The sequence below is a fragment of the Microtus pennsylvanicus genome, chromosome 7 (assembly GCF_037038515.1).
Source record: "Microtus pennsylvanicus isolate mMicPen1 chromosome 7, mMicPen1.hap1, whole genome shotgun sequence".
NCBI lineage: Eukaryota > Metazoa > Chordata > Mammalia > Rodentia > Cricetidae > Microtus > Microtus pennsylvanicus.
In genome coordinates this window covers 74,173,315-74,200,759 of record NC_134585.1, presented here as the reverse complement: position 1 = coordinate 74,200,759, position 27,445 = coordinate 74,173,315, and the positions used below count along the sequence as shown (strand labels likewise).

The following is a 27,445-nucleotide window of genomic DNA, read 5'->3' as shown; positions in this document are numbered from 1 at the left end:
TTTGAATAGGGGACTTTAAAACTTGGCATCATAACCTATGTTCTTGCCTGTTTCTTAATTGGGCCTTTTGTGGCTGAGTTGGCTCAGAAATCCATTTTTTTAAAAAAAAATTTGAAGATTTAAAAAAATTCAACATTCTTTCCCAGATGTTAATAGCAATAAATTTAACATTTAAAAAATACTATAGCGGGGAAGCAGGGAGGTCCCCTCACTCCTAGTGTCTAGGTGGCTCTTTCTCAAGTCTCCACTCCCCCCCGAGACAGAGGTGTGGCCCATGGGTGTGTGCCTTGTGCCCGTCACCACAATACATCTGATGCTTTTCCAAGTCCCATCTCCGGCCCTATAATACCAAAGTCAAGCACACAGGCATGGCATGTGCTTATTCAGGAAGCAAATGACATAGTTGGCTTCCTTTAAGGAAGGGTCTCCCCTGGTGGTAGGGGACTGGAGACAATTTCTTATCCAGGGAGAGATGCTGAACCCTTTGCCTTACTACTCAACATTCACCGAAAATATTCCTTTGTGAGACATCTGATGACTGGTCCTCAGCAGAAGGGGAAGACAGCAGATGCTGATGGGAAGCCCTCAGCTACCTTCAGAGAGCTGTGACTCCCTGAACTAATGCCCTGCATTCCTTTCTGGAAATGGCCTTCAAATGGATCAGAGTCTGAGGTGTTTTCTGTTTCTCCAACTCTATTGCCATGCCTGGTGGTTGCTGGGAACTCAGCTTCTTCCCTACAAAACAGAAGAAATAACATCACCCTGGAAGGGCTTATGACAGGAGTAACCATGTAACTAAGTTTTTTGTTTTTTGCTTTTTTTTTTTTAGGAAAATTATTTTTTGCAGCACTTTTGAGACCCCATTTTTACAAGTTCTCAGTTGTAAGGGTAAGGAAGAGAGTGGGCGATATTCGCAATGGAATTGAGTCTGAGCCTCTCTAGCGCCATAATGAGACTCTGAGGCCTGGGTCTTGCCCTTTAAACTTGAATGACATTTTTCCTCCTCTATAATCCTTGACCTGCACTGGGCTGCTTGTCTACCTCCTTCTGGTCTTCAGCATGCTTTTGAAAGAGGTGATGCAGAAACGAGCCAGAAGGCCTGTGCTTTGACACAGTGAGGTCAGACTTAGTTTCAACGTTTCTTTCTCTGGTTCAGACTTGGATGCGGGCACTGTCCCCTGAGTGGTATCTAGGCCTAAGTGTCTGAAGTGTGAGTATAGGGACTTTAAGGCAGAAGAAGGTTCCCAAAGACCTTGGTGGTATATTTGAGGACCTCCAGTCATTAATAGGAGTACTACAATTGTACTAAGGGGTTCCATGACATAAAATAGAGTCTTAGGGCAAACCCTTGACACACCAGCCCCTCACTATTGAGTCACTCTGGTCACATTATCAACATCTTAAATGTCCTCATCCTTCTTTGTAACACTGGAGTCAAGAAACCCATTTATCAATGTAATGAAAGCACTAAATGGGTTGTCAAACATAACATGCCCCCATTCAGTAGAAAACCCACAGGACAGCTCTTTATGAGCTACAGAACACATGGAGACAGCCACAGGGACCTGGGTTATGGAACGCCTGCCAGAGGTGCCGTCCACATTTTCTTCATCCAAGCATTTTTATGACAGCGGTTTCACTGTCCACCCTGTGTGGCGACCTGGGATGTGGCTTGCTGGTATCACCTAAACCTTCGGTCAAAGAGACCCACTCTTTATTTCTCTTTAGCACCTTTTCTGGTAGCCTTGCAAGTCCATGAACAAAGTTGCCTGGTTACAAAGTCAACGGAGAGAAAACAAAGTAGAAAGAAAGAGACCGAGAGAAAGAAGGAAAAGAAGAAAGGAAGGCAGGAAGGAGAGAAGGAAAGGGAAAGGTAGACAGAAACAGAATCTTGACTGTTTCTGTTGGAGGCGGTCATGCCTGGAGGGTTTCAGATGCGTGGGTTGACCAGTTCTCCTTTTCTTTTCTGCTTGGCTTTTTTGTTATTCACAACTAAGGAGGATAAAATTTATACTGACACCCAGGCTTTATATATCAGGACCATGCCTGTGCGGTGGATTGCCAGAGCTAAGAAGAGTGTCTGGCACAGGATAAGTGCTTGGTACTATTTATTGATTAATCCCGCCTGGCCTCACCTCATTCCTGTCTTTGTTCCGTTACTATTATTGTACTCTTTTCTGTTTTGGGTTTCTTGGATAAAACTCAATTCTTTTTAATCCTTAAAATAGAAACAAGCAAATAAAAAAAATCTACCATTATTATCCTGGTTGTTCCTAGCTTCTTGACCTACTTTTCCATCTTGTCTGAGATTTTGTAAGGATTTCATCGAGCCGTCACAGTCTGGCTTCTGTTTCAGCTCTTTGGGCCCGGTTCCAGCTGTTGTGCTGTAACTGACAGGGGAGCATGTGGTATGTTCTGTTAGTCACTTTTCTCACTTCTTCTGTGGAAGTCACTGACCCTTCCCCTTAGGCAGCAGGACCCTTCTCGGTCTCCCAGATCTTAGTTCCAGGCTCTTTTGTGTCTCTGAAAGTTCAGCGTAGGATCCCAGCCATACGGTAGCATATCTTGAAGTTTTTTTCCTTGCTCGGAACCATGATGGGACAATATTCTTTCTCCTTGGTCTCAGCGATTTGCCTCAAGTGCCCAAACCATTCCTCCATCATACATTATGCACAGGGCCTAGAAGATATCACATTATGACTTGGAGAATCATGGTTGCTGGCTCAGCCTTTTCCCTCGATTAGTGCCCAGTTAGTATCAGAGGTCAGGCTCAGAGGATAGCTATTGTCTGCAGGAGAGAGATGGCATTCGCTGGACCTAGGGTAGTGGATCACTTTTCAGGAATTTCAGGAGAGGAACTCTGGGAGGAGGTAGCAACACACTGATTAAAGAATCCCTCTGAGTATTAATCTTTGCTGGTTCTGATGATCTGAGAAACTACATAAGATGCAGACATTCAAGCAGGGCTCCAGATGCATGACAAATGAATGTGCATAAAGAACTAATTATTTAATTTACAGAGGCTTAAATTAATCTGCTCATTCTGCCAGCGTTAGGAAACATTACAGTTCTCCAGCGTCAATGTTCATTTAATCCATCTAGCCAGAAAATATTTAGCAAGCATCTCCATCCCACAGAGTGCTTATTATCCACATAGAGGCAAAAAAATCATGTAGATAAATACTTTTAATAGAACGTATTGTTTAATGGAAAAACTAAATGGGTTTTCTCCTGTAAAGTGGCTCCACGGAGCCTTAAAAGCAAGGGCTGAGGTAACAGGTATGAAGTGTGCATTTAACTTAGATGTCGCCAGGTCAATTTGTTCACATCAGAATTTTGTGCGGTAGTTTGGTGTGACCGTTGGAGGCTCCTGCTCTCCAGTGATGTGGCCTTGGTTTGATCATTGATACTGCTACAATTTGCTTTCATAATTGGACATAAAAAAATCACGGTCTACTGATGGTATCAGGTGGGTGGAGGTGGCTCAGTTGGTAAAGGGCTTGCTGTGCACACCTGAGGACCTGATACTGATTTGCAGAACCCACATAAGCGCAGCTGGGTGTGGCGGCACATGCTTGTGTCCCCAGTGCTGGGAAGGAGAGACAAATGGATCCCAAAGACTATCTGGTCACCCACAGCAACGATATTGAGTTCACTTGGGGAATCCTAAACACTCTATTGTAATGATAGCTGATGAATGATTTTAACTTTCTGTCTGTCTACTTTTCCCCTGCTGTTTATCATAAAGCTAAATCCCAGGTTCCAGGAATTGCACATGGGCATCACTGGGAGCCAATTCTTTCACTGCGGGCCTTTTCACTGTTGTTTCTTTCTTGCCCTCTGTAAATTTAGGCTGTTTGTTGATAGATATAGGCCAAGAGAGTAAGGCAGGAGCAAGGATAGAAGTGTAGGGCCAGATGTCCCCTTTAAAGGGGCAACAGTTGATTAAGCCTGGCTAACCGCTGTCATGCTAGAATGGGAACCCAGTTTTCCCAGATCTTTCTCTTTCAGAGAAGCACGGACTTCAACTTTTCACTCTTTGCTACATCCTCCAACTTTAAAATTTTAACAATAGGCTTGAATATATCAAAGCATTATGCATGCTAATCCACCTGCCTCTTTGCCTATGTCTGGCCTTGGGGAATCCATTCAGAACCTCTCCTTTTTCCCCTGGAAATGATTTCCTCATAACCAACAATTCAACTATCAACCTGTACTATGCCTGGCAACCTGCAAGGCTGGCTGTCCAACCAGAAGTCTGTGATAAGCTGAGAACAGCCCCAGCTGCATGCTGAATAGTTCCATCAACCCAGATCTGCTGCCCAGGCTGTTTGGAGTAGTCATTCCTTTTCTGGCAGCCCTGCAACCCTTCCCTTCTGCATTCTTGCTTCCAGTCTGAATTATCTTCTTACTAGATTATTATGACATTCTTACTGCATCTCTTAGGATCCATGTGTCTTCCTGATGTCATTGCTCCTACAAGATGCTATAAACAGCAGCAACAACAAAACACACACATACAAACCCCCAAAACTAACCAACCAACCAACCAACCACCAAACAAACAAACAAACAAACAAACAAACAAACAAACAAACAAACAGAAACCCTAGGATTTCTTTTTTGTGATTTTGGAGGCCAGATGTCTCAATCCACAGTGCTTGTGCTGTTGTGCTATGGCAGAAGTGAGGACAACTTCTGTGAATTGTTTCTTTTCCTGTGCCATGTGCATCCCTGGGACCGAACTCTGGTTATCTGGCCTGGAAGCATTGTCCTTCACCAACTGAGCCATCTCGGAAGCCCATACACGTCTTTTCTATTTAATACCTTCCAGTGGCTTCCTGCCATCTATAGAATGAAGCTCACAAGTGTATTATATCATCTGCTGGCTGCCTCTCACGATAGGACCCTGAATGTCCCTCCCATCTCAGTTCTTATCTCTTCTTCATTGCTCACTACTCTGGGAGCACATTAACCATAGCAATGGTTCTGACCACTCTCTCTAGCTGGAATGCTTTTCCCCATTGAAACTGGAACCCTCTGCATCCTTACAATAAAGCAGAAGGTGCCTGTGTGCTGTAAAGTGTCCTCTGTGCTTTTCTGTAGCAGCTCCGAGCTCTCCTGATGTGATTTTTATTTGTTTTTTTTTCACCTCTGTCTCATATGATTTTATTTGTTCTCAGTTTTGTTTTAGATCAATTTTGTGTCACAACTTCTCAGCATAGAACACACACAGTAATATCTCTGAATGAGCAAATGGATGAACAAGGAGCCATCAAGGCAGATGGCATCTGTCCTATTTACGATCAAAATCACCCCCAAGGAGGTGGCATTCTTTGACGTGTTTCTCATCCCTCTTCCCAATCAGTTGCTGCTTTCCGCCAGCTGCAGAGCTCTTTGAATGACTTCAAATGGGGGATTCAAAATTGGCTGCCAAGAAATGCCAGCTCATCTCCTTTCCAGAGGAATGTGATGTTCCCCTGTGACCTAAGAAAAGCACCAGTCCTGGCTAGGGGGATTTTTTTTTTTCAAGGACAGAGGGGAGTTAATAGGAACAAACTTGAAATTTGCTTATTCCCTTGGTGTCCCACAGGTGTCTCCAAGCTTGTTCAGAGGGCACAGGTAAAAGGCACTCAAGGTCAGGCTTTTAATCACACAGTGTTAGGAAGTGCCAGCACTCTGTCAAAGTTGCTGGCTTCTGCAGTATTGTCCCGGATCTAGACATGTAACACAAACCACAAAGCATTGCTCTCTTTGACTGAGAGCAGAGCGGTCATCTTTCCAAAGATAGGAGGAGCAGCACAAAGGGATGCTTGTCTTCTCAGGGAGCAGAGTCCACAAAGCTAGTGGACCAGCTAGGAGGGCTGAGCTGATTCACTGCTGCCCCGACCAGAAGGCACCAGACAACAGGTAAACAAAACAAAACAACAAAACAAAACCCAAACCCAAACAACCCAGTGTACCTGAATCCACTTTTCCAATATTATATTTTAAAAACATCTGAGCATTCCTCTCATTTTCATAGGAGTATCGTCTATGTACCCTTCTGGAGGAAGGGAAGTATTGTCTATGCATCCTTCTGGAGGAAGGGAAGAATGAAACATCCAACTTTTTATACTATTATTTATTTATTTATATTATTTAAAGCAATCTTTATTTTACATACCAATTCCATTTTCCTCTCCCCCCACAAAGTCTGACAAATCATTTGAGGCAGGACCTGTATCTAGGCTGAGCAAGGTGTCCCTCCATAGGAAATGGGCTCCAAAAAGCCAATTCATGCACTAGAGATAAATCCTGATCCCACTGCCAGTGCCCCCAAGGACTGCCCAAGCCACACAACTGTCACCTACATTTAGAGGGCCTAGTTTGGTCCTATGCTGGTTTTCCCTGCTGTCAGTATGGAGCCAGTGAGTTCCCACTAGCTTGGGTCAGCTGTCTCTGTAGGTTTCCCCATCATGGTCTTGATCCCTTTGCTCATATTGTTTCTCCTCCCTCTCTTTCACTGGACTCCAGGAGCTTGGTCCAGTGCTTAGCTGTGGATCTCTGCATCTGCTTTCATTAGTTCGCAGGATGAAGGTTCTAGGATGACAATTAAGGCAGTCATCAATCTGATTACACGGGAAGGCGGGTTTAGGTACCCTCTCTGCTATGACTTAGGGTCTTAGCTAGGGTCATCCTGTGGATTTCTGGGAATTTCCCTAGTGTCAGGCTTCTCACTAACCCTGTAACGGCTCCCTCTATCAAGATATCTCTTTCCTTGTTTTCCTTCTCTGTCCTTCTTCCAACTCGACCATCTTGCTTCCTCGTGTTCTCCTCCTTTCTCCCTTTCTCCCCTCCCCTGCCCCCAAACTCCCAATTTCCTCAGAAGATCTTGTCTATTTCCCCTTCTTAGGGGGATCCATGTATGCCTCTCTTAGGGTCCTTCTTATTATCTAGCTTCTCTGGGGTTGTAGACTGTAGGCTGGCTATCCTTTGCTTTGTGCCTATCACTTGCTTATGAGTAAGTACATACAGTGTTTGTCTTTCTGGGTCTGGGTTACCTCACTCAAGGATTTTTTTTCCTAGTTCCATCCATTTGCCTGCAAATTTCAAGATGACATTTTTTTTCCACTGAGTAAGCACTCCATTGTATAGATGTACCACATTTTCTTTATCCATTCTAATATTGAAGGACATCTAAGTGAAAGATCCAACCTTGAACCATGAACATTTGCTGCTTTAGCTGCTTTGAAAAGAAACACATTGAAATATGAATCACGCTTTTTACAAGCAAGAAGGCAGAGAGATCAACAATCTTGTCTACTTCCTCAACTTGATAGAAACAGCAGAAGGTAGGGTCAAGACCTCAATTCTGGGTAGGGACAATTTTCATATCTATGCTCATTCTATTTATGTGGCTTCGGATGGAGAAAATGGCTGTGAAATTATAATGTTTGTGTTTATGTGTCATAATCAATCGCTTCTCTTAGCTCATCCATTCACGACACCTCATTGGGCTAATGTTTCCAGAGTATTCTCAGCCCAATAATGGGGTAATCAATCAACACACTAGAGGAAGGTCCTGGCAGGCTGAGACAGAGAGGCCCTGAATCAGCCCCTATCTGCCAGGACTACCTTCTGTCTAATGAGAGGACACCAGTAAGGAGTCACACATGACAACACAGGAGCTGCCTCGGGCAATCAGCTCAGCAGTGCTGACGACTGGCATGGCTCACACGATGGGACTGATCCTGTGCGTGATGCACAGCCAGGGTATCTGAGGTCAGAGGCCTCACTGTTTGCCCACTAACAACAACGCATTGGGACACAGGCGACTGGGAGACTGCTGCCAAAGGCACCACTCGGGTCGGCGGTAATGTTAAATCAAACATACCCACCAGGATCTTTGGAGTCTGAATTATTTGTAACTAAATACCAGCTGCTACCATTACAACAGATGATGCTACACCCATGCATTCAGTTATCACGACTGAGAATCACTCCATGGGAGAGAAGCTTAGTGTGGACAAAAAAGGGGATGCTGGAGGCTAGGCTGGGAAAAATTGGGGTATCTCATGCAAAATAGTGATGCCCAGACCAGCGTCTACCCTAACACGATGCCCGACAGAGTGGAAAAGAGCAGAGAGATGCGAAGCACACTAGGGCCTCACGCCGAGGAGCTGCAGGCCAGTGACTCCTAAGTCCAGTCACCTCAGAGTATGATGATTTCCCAAAAGAAAAGCAAAAGAGGGAAGGAAGAAAAACCACAAAGCTCCAAAGAAGGACCTAGGAGGAGCGAACTTTCCTTTGACCGTCTTGAAATTAGGTAAAACCATAATCTTTCCCCAGAACCTATTTATTGTGGTACAAAATTATTATTTTGGGATAAGATCTGCCTTGTAGCCTAGGTTATCCAGGGATGGAATATCTAGTCAAGGCTGGCTTGGAAATCACCATTGAGATTTTAGGCAGGCCTGACTGTGCCGGTCACCGGAGGTCATTTCTAAGGATGCACAAGTGCTAATAGGCACTGAGTGTTTTCCTGTTGTCCTTTTCTCCATCCACACAGTGCTTTCAAGTTGTCACTCATGTCCTTTCTCTTCCCAGTCACAGGCGGCTTGGACGCTGGAAGACAAAGGAGACCCTCTTGGGGCTTGTTCTGGTGTGAAGCAGGGTCTCCGCCCTCTTTTGAATACAAGTCTGCTTTAATCTGCTGCCCCACAGAGAGAGTCTGCTGGGGAGACTCAGGCAGGGGCACAGGTCTGGTGGCGACAGGTGCCGTGACTGATCTAGAGCTTGTTTGGACAGCAAGTGGACTTGAGGTCACACGTCAGCTGCTTCCCTTTTTCTAATGCTGCTTTGCACAGATTGGTTGGTCTGTCACTGGCCAGTGAGAGGTCTAGACTACCACCAACTCCTTATACCAAAATGGGACTCGAGTCCCCGCCCCCCTTTTTAAATTGATTTTATTGAGCTATACATTTTTTCTCTCCTCCTCTCCCTTCCTCTCCCCTCCCCTTCAACCCTGTCCCATGGTCCCCATGCTCCCAATTTACTCAGGAGATCTTGTCTTTTTCTACTTCCCATGTAGATTAGATCCATATATGTCTCTCTTAGGGTCTTCATTGTTGTCTAGGTTCTCTGGGATTGTGATTTGTAGGCTGGTTTTCTTTGCTTTATGTTTAAATACCACTGATGAGTGGGTACATGTGATAATTTCTGGGTCTGGGTTACCTCACTCAATATGATGTTTACAAGACCCAGCAATACTACTGTTGGATATATACCCAAAGGATGCTCAATCATCCCACAAGGACATGTACTCATCTATGTTCATAGCAGCATTTTTTGTCGTAGCCAGAACCTGAAAACAACCTAAATGGCTCATGACTGTAGAATAGATGAGGAACACTTACACAATGGAGTACTATGCAGCAGAAAACAATGACATCTTGAAATTTGCAGGCAAATGAATGGAGTTTGAGTCCCCCTTTTTATAGCAAAAATTATAAGAAATGAAAACAAGCCAAGTCTGAAGGAGAAACTAAGAAACAGCCTCACGTTTCAAATCATCAGTAACCTTGGTGTAGCCTTCTCCTTGAACACACTGGGCTGGAGAACAGCAATGCCAGAAAACTGTACATGTTAGAAAGTATAGCAGAAAGAATTCAACTTCCTTCTACTTCTACTATACTATAAATACCAATACAATAAAGGACAGTTTGCCAGAAGAAACTGAAATAAAAATTGTAACTGAACTTTAAAGCTACTTTATTTATGCGATTTTGTGTGTGTGTGTGTGTGTGTCTGTGTGTGTGTGTGTGTGTCACACATGGAGGTGAAGTTAACTTGCAGGCATTGGCTCTCTCGTTCCACTGTGTGGGTCTTGGGAATCGAACTCAGGTCATCAGGCAAGTGTCTTTACTTCTTGCTAGCACTGTAATGGAGTCTAACACAAGTCAAAAGCTGAAGTGGAAACCAAAACTGAAAAAAGTTCCTTCCCTACAAAAGATTTACAAAATCATAACGAAACCTTGTGGGGTTAGAGTCATTTCAAATTTAGACGGTCAGCTGCCGGCCTCCTGCAGCCGGAGAAGAAATTGGATGACTCCTGTCATTTCTCATTTCCTCCCTTTGTTACCTTCCAGGTTTTGTGTTTTTAAGGTTTTATTGGTCTGTTTGCTAAGGCTTGGCTCTATAATTAGTGACCACAGCTGCTCGAATGGTTGTTTTCTTTTCTCAGGTTCATGTTGACCCCGACCTCCATTACTGCTTCTTTTCATTCATGCCCACTCGGAGCTGAAGGAAGGGCCCGATGGAGTTTTCATTGCTTCCTTAAAGGAGCCTGTCTCGTGCCTTTAGATGCAGTGCCACTTGGCTGGGTCTAATACTCTTGGCTCCTTCACTTTCGTCCTGTGCCTTTGCAGCCATTGTATAATGTGGGCGTTAATAACGAAGGGGCATCGGAAACTACAACCTCTTTTCCCCTCTTGTCTCGGGGTAGTTGGGCTGCTTTTTTGTTTGTAAGGGACAGACGGTCTTATGCATTCTGGGCCGGTCATGAACTTATGATGTAGCTACGGATAGCCGTGGACATCTGGTCCTTTTCTCCCTATGGCCGGAGCACAGGGAATACAGCGGTGTACCACTATACCAGGCTTTAGTCACTGTTGGGCCTCATCAGGGCCTCCCGAGTGCTAGGAAGCCCTCGACCAGCTGAGCCACATTCCTAGCTTTGGTGGACTGACTGTTATGCACAGAATTTTAATGGTCAAAATTAAAAATCTTCCTCAAGCTATGAGTTGGTGTTGGGAGGTCTGAGAGTCTGCCCTGAGGAAAACAGACTGCTCTTCCAACACGCAGATTCAGCTCTTCCTGCATTCGAGAGAAAGGCTTCCCCAACCCGTTGGAAGACCTTTTTCTGTTTCCGTTGATTAGTTTCGAGTTGAAGAATGTCAACAGTAGGTTATCTTCATTCTCTGCTTCATTTGCCGTTTCTGTTATCTCTTATCTTTTCCTTCTGTTTGCTCTAAGGGCCTCGATCTAGCCAGAATGCTCTCTACGTGTAAGTTTGCCCTTCAGCTCTGGTCTGGGGAGGTTTATCTTGTTTTCATTGTGATTTATAAACTTAAAAAGGTTTAAAACATGTTCTGTTATTGCCATGTGCTTTGGAAGAGACAGCAGAAGGAAACAAGAAAGGCTTGTTTATATAATATAAAGTTATATAATAACTTCACAGATCTTCCCGACAAGCATTCGCCTAGGTTTGAGAGGCAGTCTGCGTCTATCTCATGTTCCACTCCTAATGAACATATAAACATAGTGGGGCTTTTGTCTCCTTTTGCGTTTTCCATTTATACTTCTCAGAGGCTCCTTTTCCTGAAATACAGTCACAGGTCTCTAATAAAGGTCTGTTCACAGAAAACTCTTTCATCTGGAACAGTCATCATTTTAAAAACCATAACTTTTCTCTTCATAACGATGTCTGGTCATCAAGTACAGTGTATAACAGGATTGGCGACCATAGGGACAACAGTCAGGGTCCAGTCATGAAGACAGAAGTTACTCCAGGTATTTAACTGATCAGATTTATGAACGGGAGGGACAGTTTAAACCACCAGTTGCACTCTACAGGACAAAAAAATGAGTCCAAGTTACCGAAGAAGTTGAGAAAGCCTGCCTAAAACACAGACCTAGTAGATACGGAGCTGAGCACCAGTAGGCCATTCTGTTAGCCCTAGGAGAATGGAGGCAGCAGGGGATGCAGAACTGAGGACTTGGGCCACACAGTAAAGTGGGGAGCCATGACAGTGGCCACGAGCTGAACAATGGATAATATCCAGTGGATGGTGTGGAAACGAGGGGGAGGGCAGGAGAAAGGCCCTTCATTGACCTTTCTCCTATTCTTGAGTCATTTCTCATCATTCCAGTCAGGCCTGTCTGGACCACAGAGAGCACCCACCTGGGAACTAGTCTCTCCACACCTGCTAACCAAACAGTAGTTGCCTAGGTAAAGGATTTTAGGTTTAAAAAAAAAAAAGGTGCCGTCCAGGATGTTGGTTCTGTACCTTCTGGTGTCTCAGGTTAATAAGAAATCATTCCTTTGAGGGGAATGTAATTAGGACTTTGTTGTAGAAATGTTGCTTTTTGTTCTGTCTGGCAGTTTATGGGCCATCTGATTCACAGAGCTTGAGGGTGCTTCTGAAGTTCTTTTTATCGCCACTGTCTCTAGCTCTTTCTTTAGAAGAATTAGATAATTATGTCCTATAGTGAGAATCCTATATTTATTCACATTTTTCCTTTGAAATATTCAGGGGGCTGGAGAAATAACTTGTCAGTTAAGAGCACTTGCTGCTCTTGTGAAGGACCCAAATTTGACTCCAAGCCCTCATATGGCAGCCTCCAACCATCTATAAGTCTAGTTCCATGGAACCAAAGGGGACCCAATGCCCTTCTGTATCGTCCACAAGCACACTTTGGCACAATTCAAAGTAAAATTAAAAAAAAAAAAACTTTAAAAAATGGACTCAGATCTTTTAGATTTGCTCCTTTAAAGAGAATCAACGTGTTGGGTGGACTGAAGGAAGCCCTTAGAGCTGCATGAGCCAGGGCTTGCTGGGTGGGCCTCAGTGATCACAACAGTGTTTTTCTTGGTGCTAGAGATCAAACCTTGGGCCTTGCACACAGGAAGGAAATCCCTGAGTTGTCCCACCGCCCTATGACATGTGCCTTCGCAAGTGAAGACGGAAACATAGGGGCCCAGTTAACGTAGTGAGGACATGACCCATGGTGCTGGTTTTTAGAGAAATGATCTTTTAAGTCAAGGGAAGTAGGTGACCTATAGGAAGGAGTGGAGAATGATCAGGAAACAACCCTCCGAGGCTCCAGGAGAAAGGCAGCCTCGCTTCTACACCAGCTTTAGCTGTGGGTATTGGGCATCCACAGCTACAAGGTAAACCTACTCCTTAAGTCACTTGACTTAGGAAGATGTTTTAGAACAGCAACAGAAAATGAACAGAAATGGTCATCAACCACTGAGCTCTACCCCTTCTCCCAAAGAAAACAAGAGAGGATGATCCAGTGAGATACCGCCAACATCACCGTTAGTGGGTGAGCCAGCGTCACGTTTGATGGACTGAACCTACTGGGCCTTTTCATGGTCAATTTGAACTACTCAAAGAGGTTGGCTTAACGCTCCGAGAAAATCTATCGGGGAGTTAGTAGTGACTTGAGTGGGCCATGTTTTCTTCAAGTCTCAGTGTCGCAATAGCTATTCTGTAATCCAAATAAGGTCAGAAACAGGAGACAAGGCACCTTGAGCTTCCCCAACTTTTGAAAACAGCAGTTCGATGTTGGCCAAGTGCTGAAGGTCTGGGAGGTGAGCACTGAGCTCTGGGTGTGGGCATGCGCAGTTCTGGAGGGCTTTAATTTGCTAGCCTGTCCTAACAGCACCGCAGGTTGTTGGCTTATCCTTCTTGCAGTTCTGGAGTGTTGAAGCCCGAGATCTAGAACTGGCAGAAGTGACTTCTGTAGAAATGCCTCTTCATGGCTCTCGGTGCTGCCTCCTGGCCATGCTACCTACGTCTCATCTTCCTTTGGGATGTTACTGTCCTAGCTTCTCACAAAGCCATCCATACAACCTAGTTTTTACATTAATCACCCCTAAAATGTTTCTTCCAACTATAATTCTACTCTGAGGTACTGGAATCAGGATTCATATATATGTAATAAATACACACATATAACTTTTTTTTTCTTTTGGGAGATGAGGCCTCTCTTTCATAACCCAGGTTAGCCTCAAATTTATGATCCCCCTCCCCTGCTCCAGCCTCTTGAATGCTGGGATTTCATGTGTGCATACTTGGATAATACATCAATTTTGTTCAAGGCAAAATTTAAACTGAGCCCCTCGAGCACAAAGACTATCAAGCACATATTCAGAAAAGCTAAATTGAAAGCAAATATTTATCTTCACATCTAACATCTGTGCAGAAGAGAAACTTTATTGTTAATTGGGTCTCAAATAATAATAGTTATAGGATAAAGACATGATCCAGAGCTTTATAAGAAAAATGAGAAAACTGAGATTTATATTCAGCCCTGATAATGACTAAAAAAAATTAGCACTAGAAACAATAAGAATCATGTTAGAAAATGCATGAGTATTTGTAAATGTTTGCAATGACATCAAACAAAATTGAAAGGTCTTGACATAATTATCTAAAATTGCTGATTTCTCAAGCCACGCACACTGAACGGCCTAGCTGTGAGGGTGGAGGAGAGCTCCAAGGTGGCCCTGAAGAGCAAAACACGTGCTCCTAGCTCACTGCACAGTCAGCATAAGGGTCTCACAGCACCAAACTCACAAATTCACTCCCATCGTTAGGAGGAATGTGGAGCAGAATGAGGAAGCAGAGCCACTGGGCAACCCGGGCACAGCCAGCAGAGCTAATCAAGGTCTAATCTAAATAGAAGACTTGATATTCATCCTTTCCTGGCTCAGAGCTGAGCTGCCAATCACTCCAGCTACCTGAAAACTAGGACTCCAGCCACACCACTAGCAGAAGAGATGTCTAGGACAAAGGGCTTAGGCTAGAATTCAAAACTCCACAGCTTTTAACCTTTGAAGATACTTTAATTTTGCGGTTACTGATGAATTAAAAAACACATTTTTAGCATTTCCTAGCTATAGTAGTGCATAGGAAATTGAACTCTAAACAGAGAAGTAATTAATGAAATAACAACACACCTTACATCTTACACTGAAAGCTTACAGTTTACAGGGTGTTTTTACATACATTATTCCATTGGATTCTTACAACAAGCAGAAGGAAAGAAAAACAGTCAGTGGGAAAAGGATAGTCATCTAGTTTTCGGCTTACACTGAGCAAGTTTTTCAGATCAAGGGGCAATCAGTACAGGAACATACCAAGAACAAGACAGCAATACCCATAAGCCACAATATCTTTTTGGTAGGCTGACAGTTTGATATCAAGTTGATATTTAGCATTGGTGAGGGAGAAAGGAATGGGTCAGACAAGAATCTTATGATAGTCAAAGGATTTTCAGAATGTTGTCAGATGGAAGAGGAAGGACGCACAGAAATGTATCACTGTACAGAAACTTACTTCAAAGTATGACGTCCCTTAAGAGTATTAGATACAGAGGGAACCTTGACCTAACACGGGAAATTGCCAGGGACCCCAGAAAGTACCTTCCAGCTCTCTGTCTGCAGCAGACATCACTCTGGTAAGTTTCACCATCCTCTCATGGTTCCTTTCTGCACAAAGCTATTCTTTACATTCTGGGCAAAAACATCATTTCTTCTGTTTTGTGTAATATAATTTAAGTAAAATACTGGTTTTTGCCACTGACTTATTTCAAACTTTAAAAAAAATCTTTTTGGCTATACTGTGGCTAAAAGTGGGAATTTTAGGTATGTTAAAAGTATTCCAATTTAGTGTACGTGATTAGCCAGAACTAGACCCCTTTGACACGTCTGACCGTTTGCTCATGTACTTAAAACAGACGCTAAAATGGAATGGCTGAGGGGTCATCTACCCGGGCAGACTCTAGCTGGGTACTAATACTTTCATAGAAAAAAATATTTTTAGGATTCATAGAAATCTGTTCAATTTTTGAAAACTAAATTATAACAATCAAATTGTCATCCCCATGATTTATTGAAACAATTTTACAGTAATATACAACAATGCTACCAAAGAATTTGTAGCATACATAAAACACAATGATCAGCATGTTCTTGGATTTAAATGAAATACAAAAAACTAAAAGTATTTTGTACAAATGATGCTTTTAATTTATTAACACGATGATATATCTTTGTTACATAAACTTGCTACAGCAGAGGATTTCAATTTTCCTTGCACATTTTAAATACAGGTGGACCAACTGAAATCATATCTGTCTTTGTGGGACACTGCCATGCAGAGACACTTGACAACCGAAAGACATGCAGCTAGGTGGAGGGGACGTCTCAGATAGGACTTCAGTGTCCTCAAGGGTTTAGTGAGGGTGGGTGCATATGAACAAGAGTGGTGTCAATGACCTACCTGCACCAGTAAGGAAGCAGATAGAGGTTTTATATATATATATATATCTATATACATTAGGGTTTGACGCAAAACAATCTTATATGCTTGTTGATCACTCATGAAATGGAATATTTTAAACCATTTGGGTGAGCTGACCATTTAAGGTAGGTCACTGATACAGAGAAAAAAAATGAGATGGGAAAATTAAAAGCAATGAAAGAATAGTAAAGAAAAGAGTTAGCCATTTCTTCCCAAAGGAACACCGAACTAAGTGTGCAAGAGTGCTTGAAATTTCCTCCTGATGGCAACATGTGAAGTTAATTGGCAAAAAGTATAAAAACCCACAGAAACGCAAATATTAGAACTGTATCTGCATGATCATATACTCTGTCTACAAAGAAAAGGAGTTAGAGATTCTGATGTATCTAAGGATATCACACCTCGGAATTAAAACACAAATGTGGCAGTTTCTTAAGCTTAGCCTCCCTTCCCCACCGCCACAGGGCGGGGTAAAGTCGAAGTTGCAACAGTGCCCTCCTCTAACACACAGACTGCAGGCAACGGCAGCTTCTGTTCAACCAAAGCAAACAGAAAATGTCCCGTAAAGGAGGTCACCTCTAAGCTGTAAGCAGGCATCAAGGCTTTCGCTGACTTAGTATTTATCCAAATCCATGTTCCCTTGAGTTGCTCGTTTCCCTTAAGAAACAGACAATGTGGACGAGCTAAGAAATTTTATCGGTCATGTTTCCCTAAAATACTGGCTAAAACCCTCACAGAAGAGTGAAGTCTTCGAAATCTTCAAACTCTTGTCTAACACACAGAGCTGTTGGTACCAAGGGAGATAGCCAGGCAAGGAGCCACGTCCCTCACTTTTCCTGACAAATGAAGAATCTCTCTGGTCACTCACTTTCTCACAGAGAGAAGACTATTAAAAGGCAAAGGGAATGAAGGCTCTGGTCCAGGACCCAAACTGCTAGCAGCCACTGAGTTTCTCGCCCCATCACTGACTCCTCAAAGTTATTATCTTCATGTAGGCAAATCCCCTTGGTGATACGACATTCCATCTGCAAAAATTATTAAGAGTTTTGGCAAAACTGAGTCCGAGCTACTCAAAATAAAAATAATCATTAGAGTTTATCTTCAAGCCACTGGTCAGCAAAAATACCGCTCCAAACTACAAAAAGCAATACGCAGCTTTCCTTTAAATAACACACAGCCACAACACTGCCATCTGAAACACCAGAAAACAAAACGGAGCACTGGTCAGAGAAGTTATGAGAGGGATGCAGGAGGGTGGAGAAAACAACCGACAGCAGGAAAGTGGTGCCCACTGTGTGACGGCACGCCAATGCTTGCGGAGCGGTGCCTTGAACACAGGTGGTCGCAGGTGCACACTGATGACGCAATAAGACCTCACTCAGTTGCTGGAATGAAGGAACTTGGTAACTGCTTCGACAAGCAGGGCTCGGCTCCACCTTCCCCCTCGACAGCGTGCAAAGACTGAGTGTGAGCTCGAGGCACTCTTTCTCCTCCCTAAAATTCACAAAATTCTTTTCCACATTTTTCTGTTATAGAGACACGGATTTCTTCTTCTTCATAGTCATCGAAGTTGCTGGTATCTCCAGAGCCTCTGAACTTTGGTATGAATGGAGCCTCAACCTGTAATAGACATCAAGAGGAGAATCAGAAAAAGAATAACTCCTCAAAAACTTGCAGCCATTGAGAACGGTGAAGCCCCAGCATGCACGCAGTCTGCTACCTTTAAATGTGTAAGTCCTTGGTATACAAGGCACTAGAGGGGAGCTAGAATCCCACATTTTCATCTGACAATTGTGACAAAATACTAGCGAGTTTTGTTTTTGTTTTTGTTTTTCCAAGACAGGGTTTCTCTATGTAGCCCTGACTATCAACCAGGCTGGCACTGAACTCAGAGATCCATCTGCCTCTGCCTTCCAAGTACTGGGATTAAAGACATGCACCACCATGCTCAACTTTATACATCAGAACTCTTTAAACACTAACAAATCACACACACACACCAGAGAAATACATACTTCCGTACAACACTGGCTAACAATAAATATAACAATAAAGATGATAGAATCAGTAATGATAAACAGTAGGGATGATTTTACAGGAAAATGTCAATTTCTAAAACTGGCTGGAGAAGAGTAAAGAAGTTTTTCTGCTAAATTTACAAGGGATAAATACAGATAATTCTGTATAAAAAGTTGTAACTATATGGGGAACTTTAAAATTGCTGAGTGCCAGAAAATAGTTGAATAAATATAGAAGCATGTTCTATTCATAAACAGAGTCAAGTGCATAATAGTTTTGTACTACTAAGGGGCTAAATCAAGGCTACTCAACAATGCTAACATAACACCAGGATAGTTATTGTACAACAATAAACAAGAAATGAGATCGCTAAGTGCTGGGAGGAAGCAGGTGTCAAGGAAATTCTTTCAGAAAGGTTCTGGGACGAGCTATTAAGTCCCCCAGTGGGATGTGTACTAAGCATCAATTGTGACAGAAGACTGAAGCTGGGAACTATGACCATGGCAGGAACAGCAGTGACAAAGAACATAGCAAGGAGTGGAAAGACGCCCACACGGTCAACATTAGTCACATCTGGGGGTAGGAGGACTCCATGTTTGTCTACTCACCAAATTACCTGAGCATAAAAGGAGCCTGGACTTACCTGCCTAGCCCTTCTCTACATACCGAGCTTCTTATTGTTCTCTAGTTACCCACACTTTAGAGAGTGCTAAAGGCTATGTTTACACAGTTGAAACAATGTGCTCAAGATCATACTGTAATGGGCAGTTCATCTGACCTAGGTTCAGAGTTCAGGGCTCTCTCTCTCCCCAACTCCCTCTCCTTCCTGTTGAATTAGCCTTCCCTTCTCATAAAGACTAGAAGCAACAAGTTAAAAAGGTGGTGTGTAAAATCCGAATGTTTTATGAAACAATGTGCTACTCAACACTGTGTACCTTCCTTTTAATAATAATAATGTTAGAGCAAACTTTAGAAGCCACATTCTGGCTCAGACCTATAATCCCAGCACCTGGAAAGCACAGCCAGAAGAGCGCCCCACCCCGCCAGGTTTAAGGATGGACCTGCATGGTCAGAGTGAGACTGCATGTCAAACACACACCACACAAAACCCAGAGAGGAGGCAGGCAGACTGTACGGTGGTAACATGCTGAGATTTGAACCTGGTGAACTTGGGATTGAAAGCTTATGTGGGAAGCACTGATGCTTACAACAGCTCTCTACCTAACCTGTTTCTCTATTAGCAAAATAAAACACACAAACAAAGCAAAAACCCCTAAAAAACATATTATTTTCTTTTTCACAGGAAAACTTCAAACTCATGAGAATTCATCTAATTAACCATAACGATGGTCTACAAGAGCCACAAGCATGCTTTACGAGCCGATTAGTCTGCTTTGGTCACCAGGGCCCTTATTTGTGAGCATGTCACACACGCTGAGCTAAGATGCCTGAGACCACACCTCCAGGCCTTGGCTGTGAGCTTTGGTACCGGGTTGCCCTCAGCCTGTTTCAGTCTTGCTAAGCTTTCTATTAGCTGAATTTTAAAGCTCTTTTATAGCTTTGTTTTTATAATCTTTTAAAATTTTAATGAATTAGAAAAACTGCTTTTAATATGAAATAGGGTATTAAATTCTTTTCCCTCAGGAAATGTGCTCTGTGGTTGTTCATCATGAAATGTGGCAAGCTTCTGAAACATCAGAAGCTGTGGTTTTTGTGGGACTGGGAAGAGGGAAGCTAAATATACACACTTCATGAGAGTTATTTTTAACTCAGCATTCAAGACTGAAAGAAGAGATAAAGTTAACAGAGCAAAATCTTAAATTTCCCAATTTCTTTCCACAGCAAAGCACTTACTATTAAGTTACATACTGCTGCTATTGGGGCTGTTACCCGCTCACCTCAGGAGCAAAGCGAGCTTCTTATAAACACACTGGCCAGCTGGGGTTGTCCTCTGCTTAGCCAGGTGCTGCAGTAATGCTCTAGACGAGCTACACTAGTATTTACAACCAGTGTTCACACTGCCTGAGCTTCGCTTCTTCTAGAATCTTCTTAGTCTAGGCTCTCATGTGTAGTCTCCTGTGTTCCTTTGCTATTAGCACAGCAGACTGATTTGCCTCCGATCCCTTTAGCGCTGAGGTCGGAGTTGGAGGAGTGAGACCCACTTCACTAATCTCACCACACCCTTAGCATCATGAAGAATGCCCGGGGCCAGCACAGGACGCCACTTACTAGTTGGAGGAGTGGTAAGTAAATCAATAATTCCTTAAAAGACAAAATATAGTGATGTCAGATAAGTTGCTTGCACTTCCCCAGGGCATGAACTTCATCTCTCCTAAAGAAGTCTCGAATGGACGACATGAACTTCATCTCTCCTAAAGAAGTCTCTAATGGACGAAGGGCAGTTGCATCTGTGGAACGATGGGTACTGGGTAGGGATTTGGCTACAAGTCAGATGCACACGTCAGTGGCTCTCGCCAGGGACAGGATATAGAAGAAGGGAGATAAAGTTCCTGTTCCTATGAAATCCTCGGAAATGAGAGTGAGCAAGGAAGGACTGCTTCAGATAAACCGCCACACTGAGGCAGAAATTTAACTTCAAGAATTCATTGGAATATGGAAGGTGGACAAACTGGAAAAAAATCCTTGGGAACTGAGAGGCAGACATGCAAGAGGACTTAACGTGTGAAAAGGCTGGATCTTCCTGGGAATGATGGAAAAAAGCTGCAACCCTGGTTAATATCCACAGCAAGGCCAAACTAAAACTGAAAACGTTCCCAGAACTTAAGCTGATGCAGTGTTCGTCTGGCTATGACCTGATTCTGGAGTGGATTCATTTAGACATTATATTTTTTTTTTTTAAGATTTATTTATTTATTATGTATACATCATTCTCTCTGTGTGTATGTCTGCACACCAGAAGAGGGCACCAGATCTCATTACAGATGGTTGTGAGCCACCATGTGGTTGCTGGGAATTGAACTCAGGACCTTTGGAAGAGCAGCCAGTGCTCTTAACCTCTGAGCCATCTCTCCAGCCCCCTAGACATTATATTTTTAATGTGACTTTTATCAGTTTTGAAACACAAGCCTGTAGAATACTATCTAAAATCTCGCTTCCACAGTATTGTCAAGAGTTAGCATGGCCAGGGAAGATTTTTGAATGAAACCATGCAGGTGTTCTCTTTCACATACGAGAAGGCACTTTGGGATTGACGCTGTGAAGGATTAGCTTAAAAGGTGAGAGAATTGTGACGTGCTGACGCTCAGGGCCCCTGCTACATGACGTCAGTGCAACGTCTCAGAGGCTTTAAGTTCAGAGTAGACCCACACCTTTCTCTGGTAAATAGCAATCCAGTCGGTAGTGGCAAACCATTTGTGGGTCTTGATGTCGCTCACACCATTCTTCAGGTTCCCAAATCGCTTTGTCAGATCCACCTGCAGCAAGTTCCGGAGAAGGTCCTTGAGGTCAGAGCTGAAGTGCGATGGGAATCGGACCTGCACAGACACAGAGCAGGTGAGGGAGATTTCAGATTGCCGGCTAGTTCTCTGTTGATTTCATATAGGCTTTTTTCAAGGACAGATCACTATGTCAACGGGAGAAGGTAGAGGCGATCCCCAAACACTTTTCACGACATACCATAGTCTTAAAGGATGAGTGCGATTGTGTAAAAGCTAAACTTCTCAGAGAGCCTTGTTTCAGTGGGGAACTCCCTTTAAGAACATAGAGCGGTGATTGAGGAAGGTCTTGGCCCATTTGATAGGCCAGCCCTTCGGTGGGTGGAGTAGACAGAACAGAATGCTGGGAGGAAGAGGGAAGTGAGGCAATCGCCATGCCTCTCATCTCTGGGGCAGATACGATGAAGCTCCAGCCCAAGATGGACGTATGCTAGAATCTTCCTGGTAAGCCATCACCTTGTGGTGCTACACAGATTATTAGATATGGGTTAGTCAAGATGTGAAAGTTAGTCAGTAAGAGAATGGAACTAATAGGCCAAGCAGTGTTTAAAAGAATACAATTTGTGTGTTGTTATTTCGGGTATAAAGCTAGCCGGTGGCCGAAAGCTGGGAGGTGGGAAGCGGCCCACAGCTCCATCTACAGAGTGGCCTCTAGAAATTGAACACTATCAGAAGGCTCACCCATATTCAGGAGAGAACCCCTTGTGCCTCACTGTAAACCTCTCAGAGATATACAACTTAAACTTATAATCAAAGGGGAAGTACATAGGAAAAATATCAGTAAATGCATTCTGAAAAAGGCTGTACACACTCACACTGCCTTTTCCAGCATAGGAAACCATTACATTTGTTAGAGAAAAACTTTGGGCAGAATTCTACTGAGAAATAACACTGAACTGCCAGCAATAACTCAGGAGATACAATATTAAAATGCAGGTTTGGGGGCTTAGGTATGTTGCAGCACCCACTTTATAGGCATGGGTGAGGCAACTGAGATGAACAATAATCAAATGGCTTGCTTAATACCACAGAGCAAAGAGACAGAGCTCACGTTCCAAACAGACATCTGGATTTCAGCACACGCCCATCTCACTGTTTTGAAACGCTTCCATGACTAAGAGGCTAAAAATGGTATCCAAAATTATCTAGAGATGGTTAAAAGTTTAAGCTTAAAACTTTTCTGTAACTTTTCAGCTTTTCTACTAGAAACAATGACTACAAAGTAAGGAGTATCAATTTTCTACTTTAAAAACAGCAAGACAGTAATGAGCTTCTGAAAGAAACAAGAACTTCCCAAAGGAAATTACAGAGGGAAAGGTGACAGTCATGAGAGCACAGACAGATGCTGGGGAGGATGGCAAGCAGAGGGACCCTTCACACGGACTGTAGAGTTGTCAGTCACCACAGAAGCCATGAGGAGGTTCCACGCCGACAGAATGAAGACTACTGCACAGCTCAGCTTTACCACCCTGGGTATCTGACCACCCTAGTCATAATCGCCTCGGTGTCCATCAACAGATGAATGGAGATGGAAAAAGTGACCCATAAGCCCCACTCAAAACTATGTTTTCCTATGGCCAGGCGGTGGTGGTGCACACCTTTAATCCCAGCACTCGGGAGGCAGAGGCAGGTGGATCTCTGTGAGCTTGAGGTCAGCCTGGTCTACAAAGCAGGTTTCAGGACAGGCTCCACAGCTACACTGAAAAACCCTGTCTTGAAAAACAAAAACAAACAAACAGTTTTCTCCCTGAAAATCCTGTATTTTCATATAGGCACACAAACAGCATATGTGTATGTACATAAGAGATGAGAGAAATGAGCCTGAGGCTAGAAAGGAGACAAGAGAAAGACAAAGCTATGAGGGTGTGAATATGGTTAGAGAGCATGACACCTGTCTTCATGAGGCAATGAATATCTGCCATTAAAAATGAATGGCAGTTCCTCCCCATGGTGACAGTGGATCAGGCTTTTCTTGTAAGGCACCTACACTTTGTTTAGATCCAAACCACGACTTATTCAAGTGGCTCTGAATCGGCTTAGAGTGGAATGTGCATGAAGTGTGCAGTGGTAATGTGCCCGTGATCCCATCCACGGTGCTCACAATCGCAGACAGTGATGCACTGCACACAAATTATTTCCTGAATTCAGGGAATGTGCATTAGAATGCATGAACAAACAAGCACCCAAATAAGCAGTTCTTTATTCTGCAATTTAAACAGAGCAATAAGGACATGTGTATGTGTGTTTAAATTTCAGAGCAGTGACTCTCAGTGGGCAGTGGTGTAGTCTGAGAAACAGCCATATTTAATTGGGAATGTTCTCCATTATAGATGTGCCCCAACTGCCACATCACATCCTTGTCTCTGAAGATGCTGACAGGTAGCCCACATCTTCCTTGGTCCATGCTAATAGTGCCGCAATAACTTGGATTCAACAACAGTTTCTATAAAGGAAAGAATGACTGACTTTTCCTTCAAAACTGTCTCAAGAAGACAATTACTTTTGCCATTGTTATCAGCTAAAAACACTTCAGAAAGTAAAATCACAAGAACGGAATACTGGAACTGGTGAGGCCACAGTGAGGCCCTGGGACTACTGGGAAAATAACTCAGTCCTCTGACATGCCTGTTTATGAGCTTTCTGCCAGTCTGCGATGGGGCAGAAACACTGCGGTCACTGCAAAAAGGCAGGTACTGAAAAGAGGAGTCTCAGCCCACCAGTCCACCGAGGCTGATGAGGCTCCTGGAAACTGGCATGGTAGGCCTGGACAAGGAGCCCACAATGTGACATGTGCCTCCTTGAGTGCTTCCTTCTATTTTCCTTAATTTAATTTCCTATGATTCTTTCCCAACCTTGAAACCATGTTAATTATGAGTCTCCTAATCGTGCACTGTTCTGGTGGGATCTGTTTCTCAAATGAACTACAGATTTGCAGAACAAGATCCTAGCTGGTGACGAGCATCAGAACTGTGCAGTGTTAAAACACAGAAGACCTCTTTAGTGCCTCCAGGGTGGGGCTCCAAAGATGGAAACCGCAGCATTTGGGCAGAGATTACAACCGTTAAGCTGTATCCAACATGTAGACCTGGCCTGACCATGTACCAATGTACCATGTACCTTAATAAATGCATGAATCTGAATCCACTCTTGATATAAATCTACTGTGTGCTAGGCACTGATGTGGTTGGGACACACAGAAAACAAAGTAAAACAGAGACCTGCCTTCAGGGAATTTTTATCCTGAGAAAGGAGGTGATAAATAATGAGACAACAGAGTGACCTTCTAACGTGACATCGCTCCTCAGAAAGCAACACTGTGAGAGCTTCGATTTTTACTCTGCAGAATATGGGGAAATCACAGAGAAGCTTTTCCTTTTGTTTTTGGTTCTGGAGACTGGACCCAGGGCTCCCAGCATGCTGAGCCCGAGTGTCCCCACTGACCGCCGCCTCATCCATCGCAAGCTCTTACAGGACGGCAGGACGTGTTTGTCCCCAAAGGTGCTGGCAGTGGAGACAGTGGAAAGTGTAGTCAAGGGTGCAGCCAGGGATATGTTCCCTGTGTGTTGGCCGTGGCATCAGGAGGTAAAAATGCGAGTAATCTGCTTATTTATACTCTTGATCCCTCACCCAAAAGGCAGGCTCTTGTAATGTTGCCTACACTGGCCGCAAACCCATGGGGGCTGGTGAGCCTCAACCTATTTGGTCAAATCTCCTTAGCAGAAATAATTCCAACTTGCAATCTCAACTTGAATTATATACATATTCTGTGACCTATGGAAAAACCTTTCACCTTTTCCAATCTCAATTTATCCAATTATGATATGAGAGAAGATATTTTATCTGACAGTGAAAATTATAACATTTATGAAAATGTTATGGCTTTTATTATGCCTAATAGTAATGCATTTCCCACCTTTTCAGCCTTTTTATTAGAATACTACCTTAATGTTCTGAGGCTTCATCAAGGAAGGAGCTTTAAAGATAGAAGTCCATAATCTATGTCTCTAAAATATTCAAATGTAATGGCGTAAACGAATGCAGACAGATTGTAAAAATATATATATATATATATATATATATATATATATATATATATATATATATATATATATAGCTTTAATGGAGAAATAGACTTACAGAACCATGGTTCCTGCAGAGACCAGGAAAGTAGAAACAGCCCCTGGGAGCAGGCTTGCCAAATTTATAGGCAAACATTAGCCCGAGGTGAACACGCCCCCTTAGGGGCGGGACTTATCCCTACATTCAAATACAGTTAATGTTGAAATTTTGATAGAATGGATGACCCTAGCCCTGCTTTACAGGAACAGCACTGTGCATACAGATGGTATCCTACATGCTGTATCGCATTATATGATATAACATGTGAGGTCAGTCTGAGCTGAGCAGAGTGAGAAACTGCTCACTCTCAGCACCACTTACAGGCTCATGAGTTCCAGTTTTGGAATAACTATTATTTTCTGCAAATTTAAATGGATACATTTATTGCTCAAAAGTGAAGTTACATCCAAAAATTAAATTAATGCATTTGTTATGGTATCCATGATTTAAATGTACTAAATGGTTTTACTGGGCCCACCCCTGACAATTAGCAATAAAATAAGACGGAATCAAATTTGTCTTCACTGAGCTTAATTATAGACGTTATAAAACTAATTTCTGGCTGATGGAGGGGCAATTTTGCTAATATTCTGCAGTTATTGGCATGAGGGAAAGATTACATGACTAGTAACAATTTTTATGCACTGGAATAAACTTACTAGGTTAAATGATTTAAAACAGAGTTTGAACACTGCCTCGAGTGGTACTCTATTAACTTCTGGCCACAGCACACTGGAATACATTTGAAGAAACCATTTCTCTAAATGAACTATTTCAATCTCAGTAAAGGATTTATCTAGCAAAAAAGCTATACATTAATTAAATTTTCTAAAGAAAAAGCATTTTTATTCACTAGGCTTTCTATAGATGTGCCAATACTAACACTGGTCTTCAGGGGTTCCTAAGTGAAAAGAGAGCTGGGCATTATAATACATTTATAAGCACCGACTCCAAGGTGAACTAATAAATCTAGATGGGTGCAGAGGACTATGTCACTCTCTTATCAATAGTGTTGGAACAATCCGCTCACCAGGCCAGTAAGACTATCTTATTAAATCACCAGGACAAAAATGTTAAAAATGGCCCGGGGTTTTATGAATATAGTACAACAGCTTTTGTATTTCATGGGAACAATATTTAGGGCCTGGGGACACAGCTGAGGCAGTGTCTAGAATGTAGGAAGCCCTAGGTCTCCTCCTAGCACCACAGCGTAAAACTGGTCCTCCTGGCACAAACCCTCAGGAGGCAGAGACAGGAGGATTAGAGGTTCAAAGTCTTGTTTGGCTACACATTGACCTTGGCGCCAACCTTCAACACATGAGATCCAGTAAAAAGAAGATAACATCTGAATACTTCTAGGTCAAATTAACTATAGCCAAAGCTAAGCAGAAAATGGCACTGACGCTTCCTAAAAAAGCAGCAACAAAAATACCTTAGCAGTGTATTTGCATATGTGTTTACTGTTTAGGATACAGGATGTATGTAGACTGACAGCCTTACAGATGGCTACTTCCAAGTTCTGTGTCTGTCACAGACCTGGGACCTTCAGCGGTGGCAGCTCCTTACCTGTATGAAACCTTCCCTGAGCAAGTGTGGTTCGCTGTGCACAGATTTACTATGGATACCAAGGTTTATCTGAATGTGTGCTTTCATTCTCAGAGTCCAGGACTTTGCTCTGTGGTAAGAAGAGGGTGTGTGGGTGATGAGCTGCCAATGAAGACACTGGGTATTGAGTCTCTCATGGCTGTTACTGGCATATAACATTCCCCACATGTG

The 27,445-nt window shown here is 43.1% G+C and overlaps 1 protein-coding gene across 7 annotated transcripts in view; it reads right to left on the bottom strand.

Annotated features, from left to right (window-relative positions):
• Positions 1 to 13,964: 13,964 nt before the first annotated feature.
• The window catches only part of Prkacb (protein kinase cAMP-activated catalytic subunit beta), an 87,400-nt gene continuing 73,919 nt past the window's right edge, over positions 13,965 to 27,445 (bottom strand). For 5 of the 7 annotated variants that reach the window (XM_075981117.1, XM_075981122.1, XM_075981120.1 and 2 more), the window contains 2 exons: positions 21,425 to 21,589; positions 13,965 to 17,696 (listed from right to left, as the gene is read on the bottom strand). In XM_075981117.1, the coding sequence (XP_075837232.1) occupies positions 17,571 to 17,696; positions 21,425 to 21,589 (291 nt within the window). In that variant the 3' untranslated portion in view covers positions 13,965 to 17,570. The remainder of the gene's footprint in view (positions 17,697 to 21,424; positions 21,590 to 27,445) is intronic. The other 2 variants (XM_075981116.1, XM_075981118.1) reach the window with 1 other exon arrangement.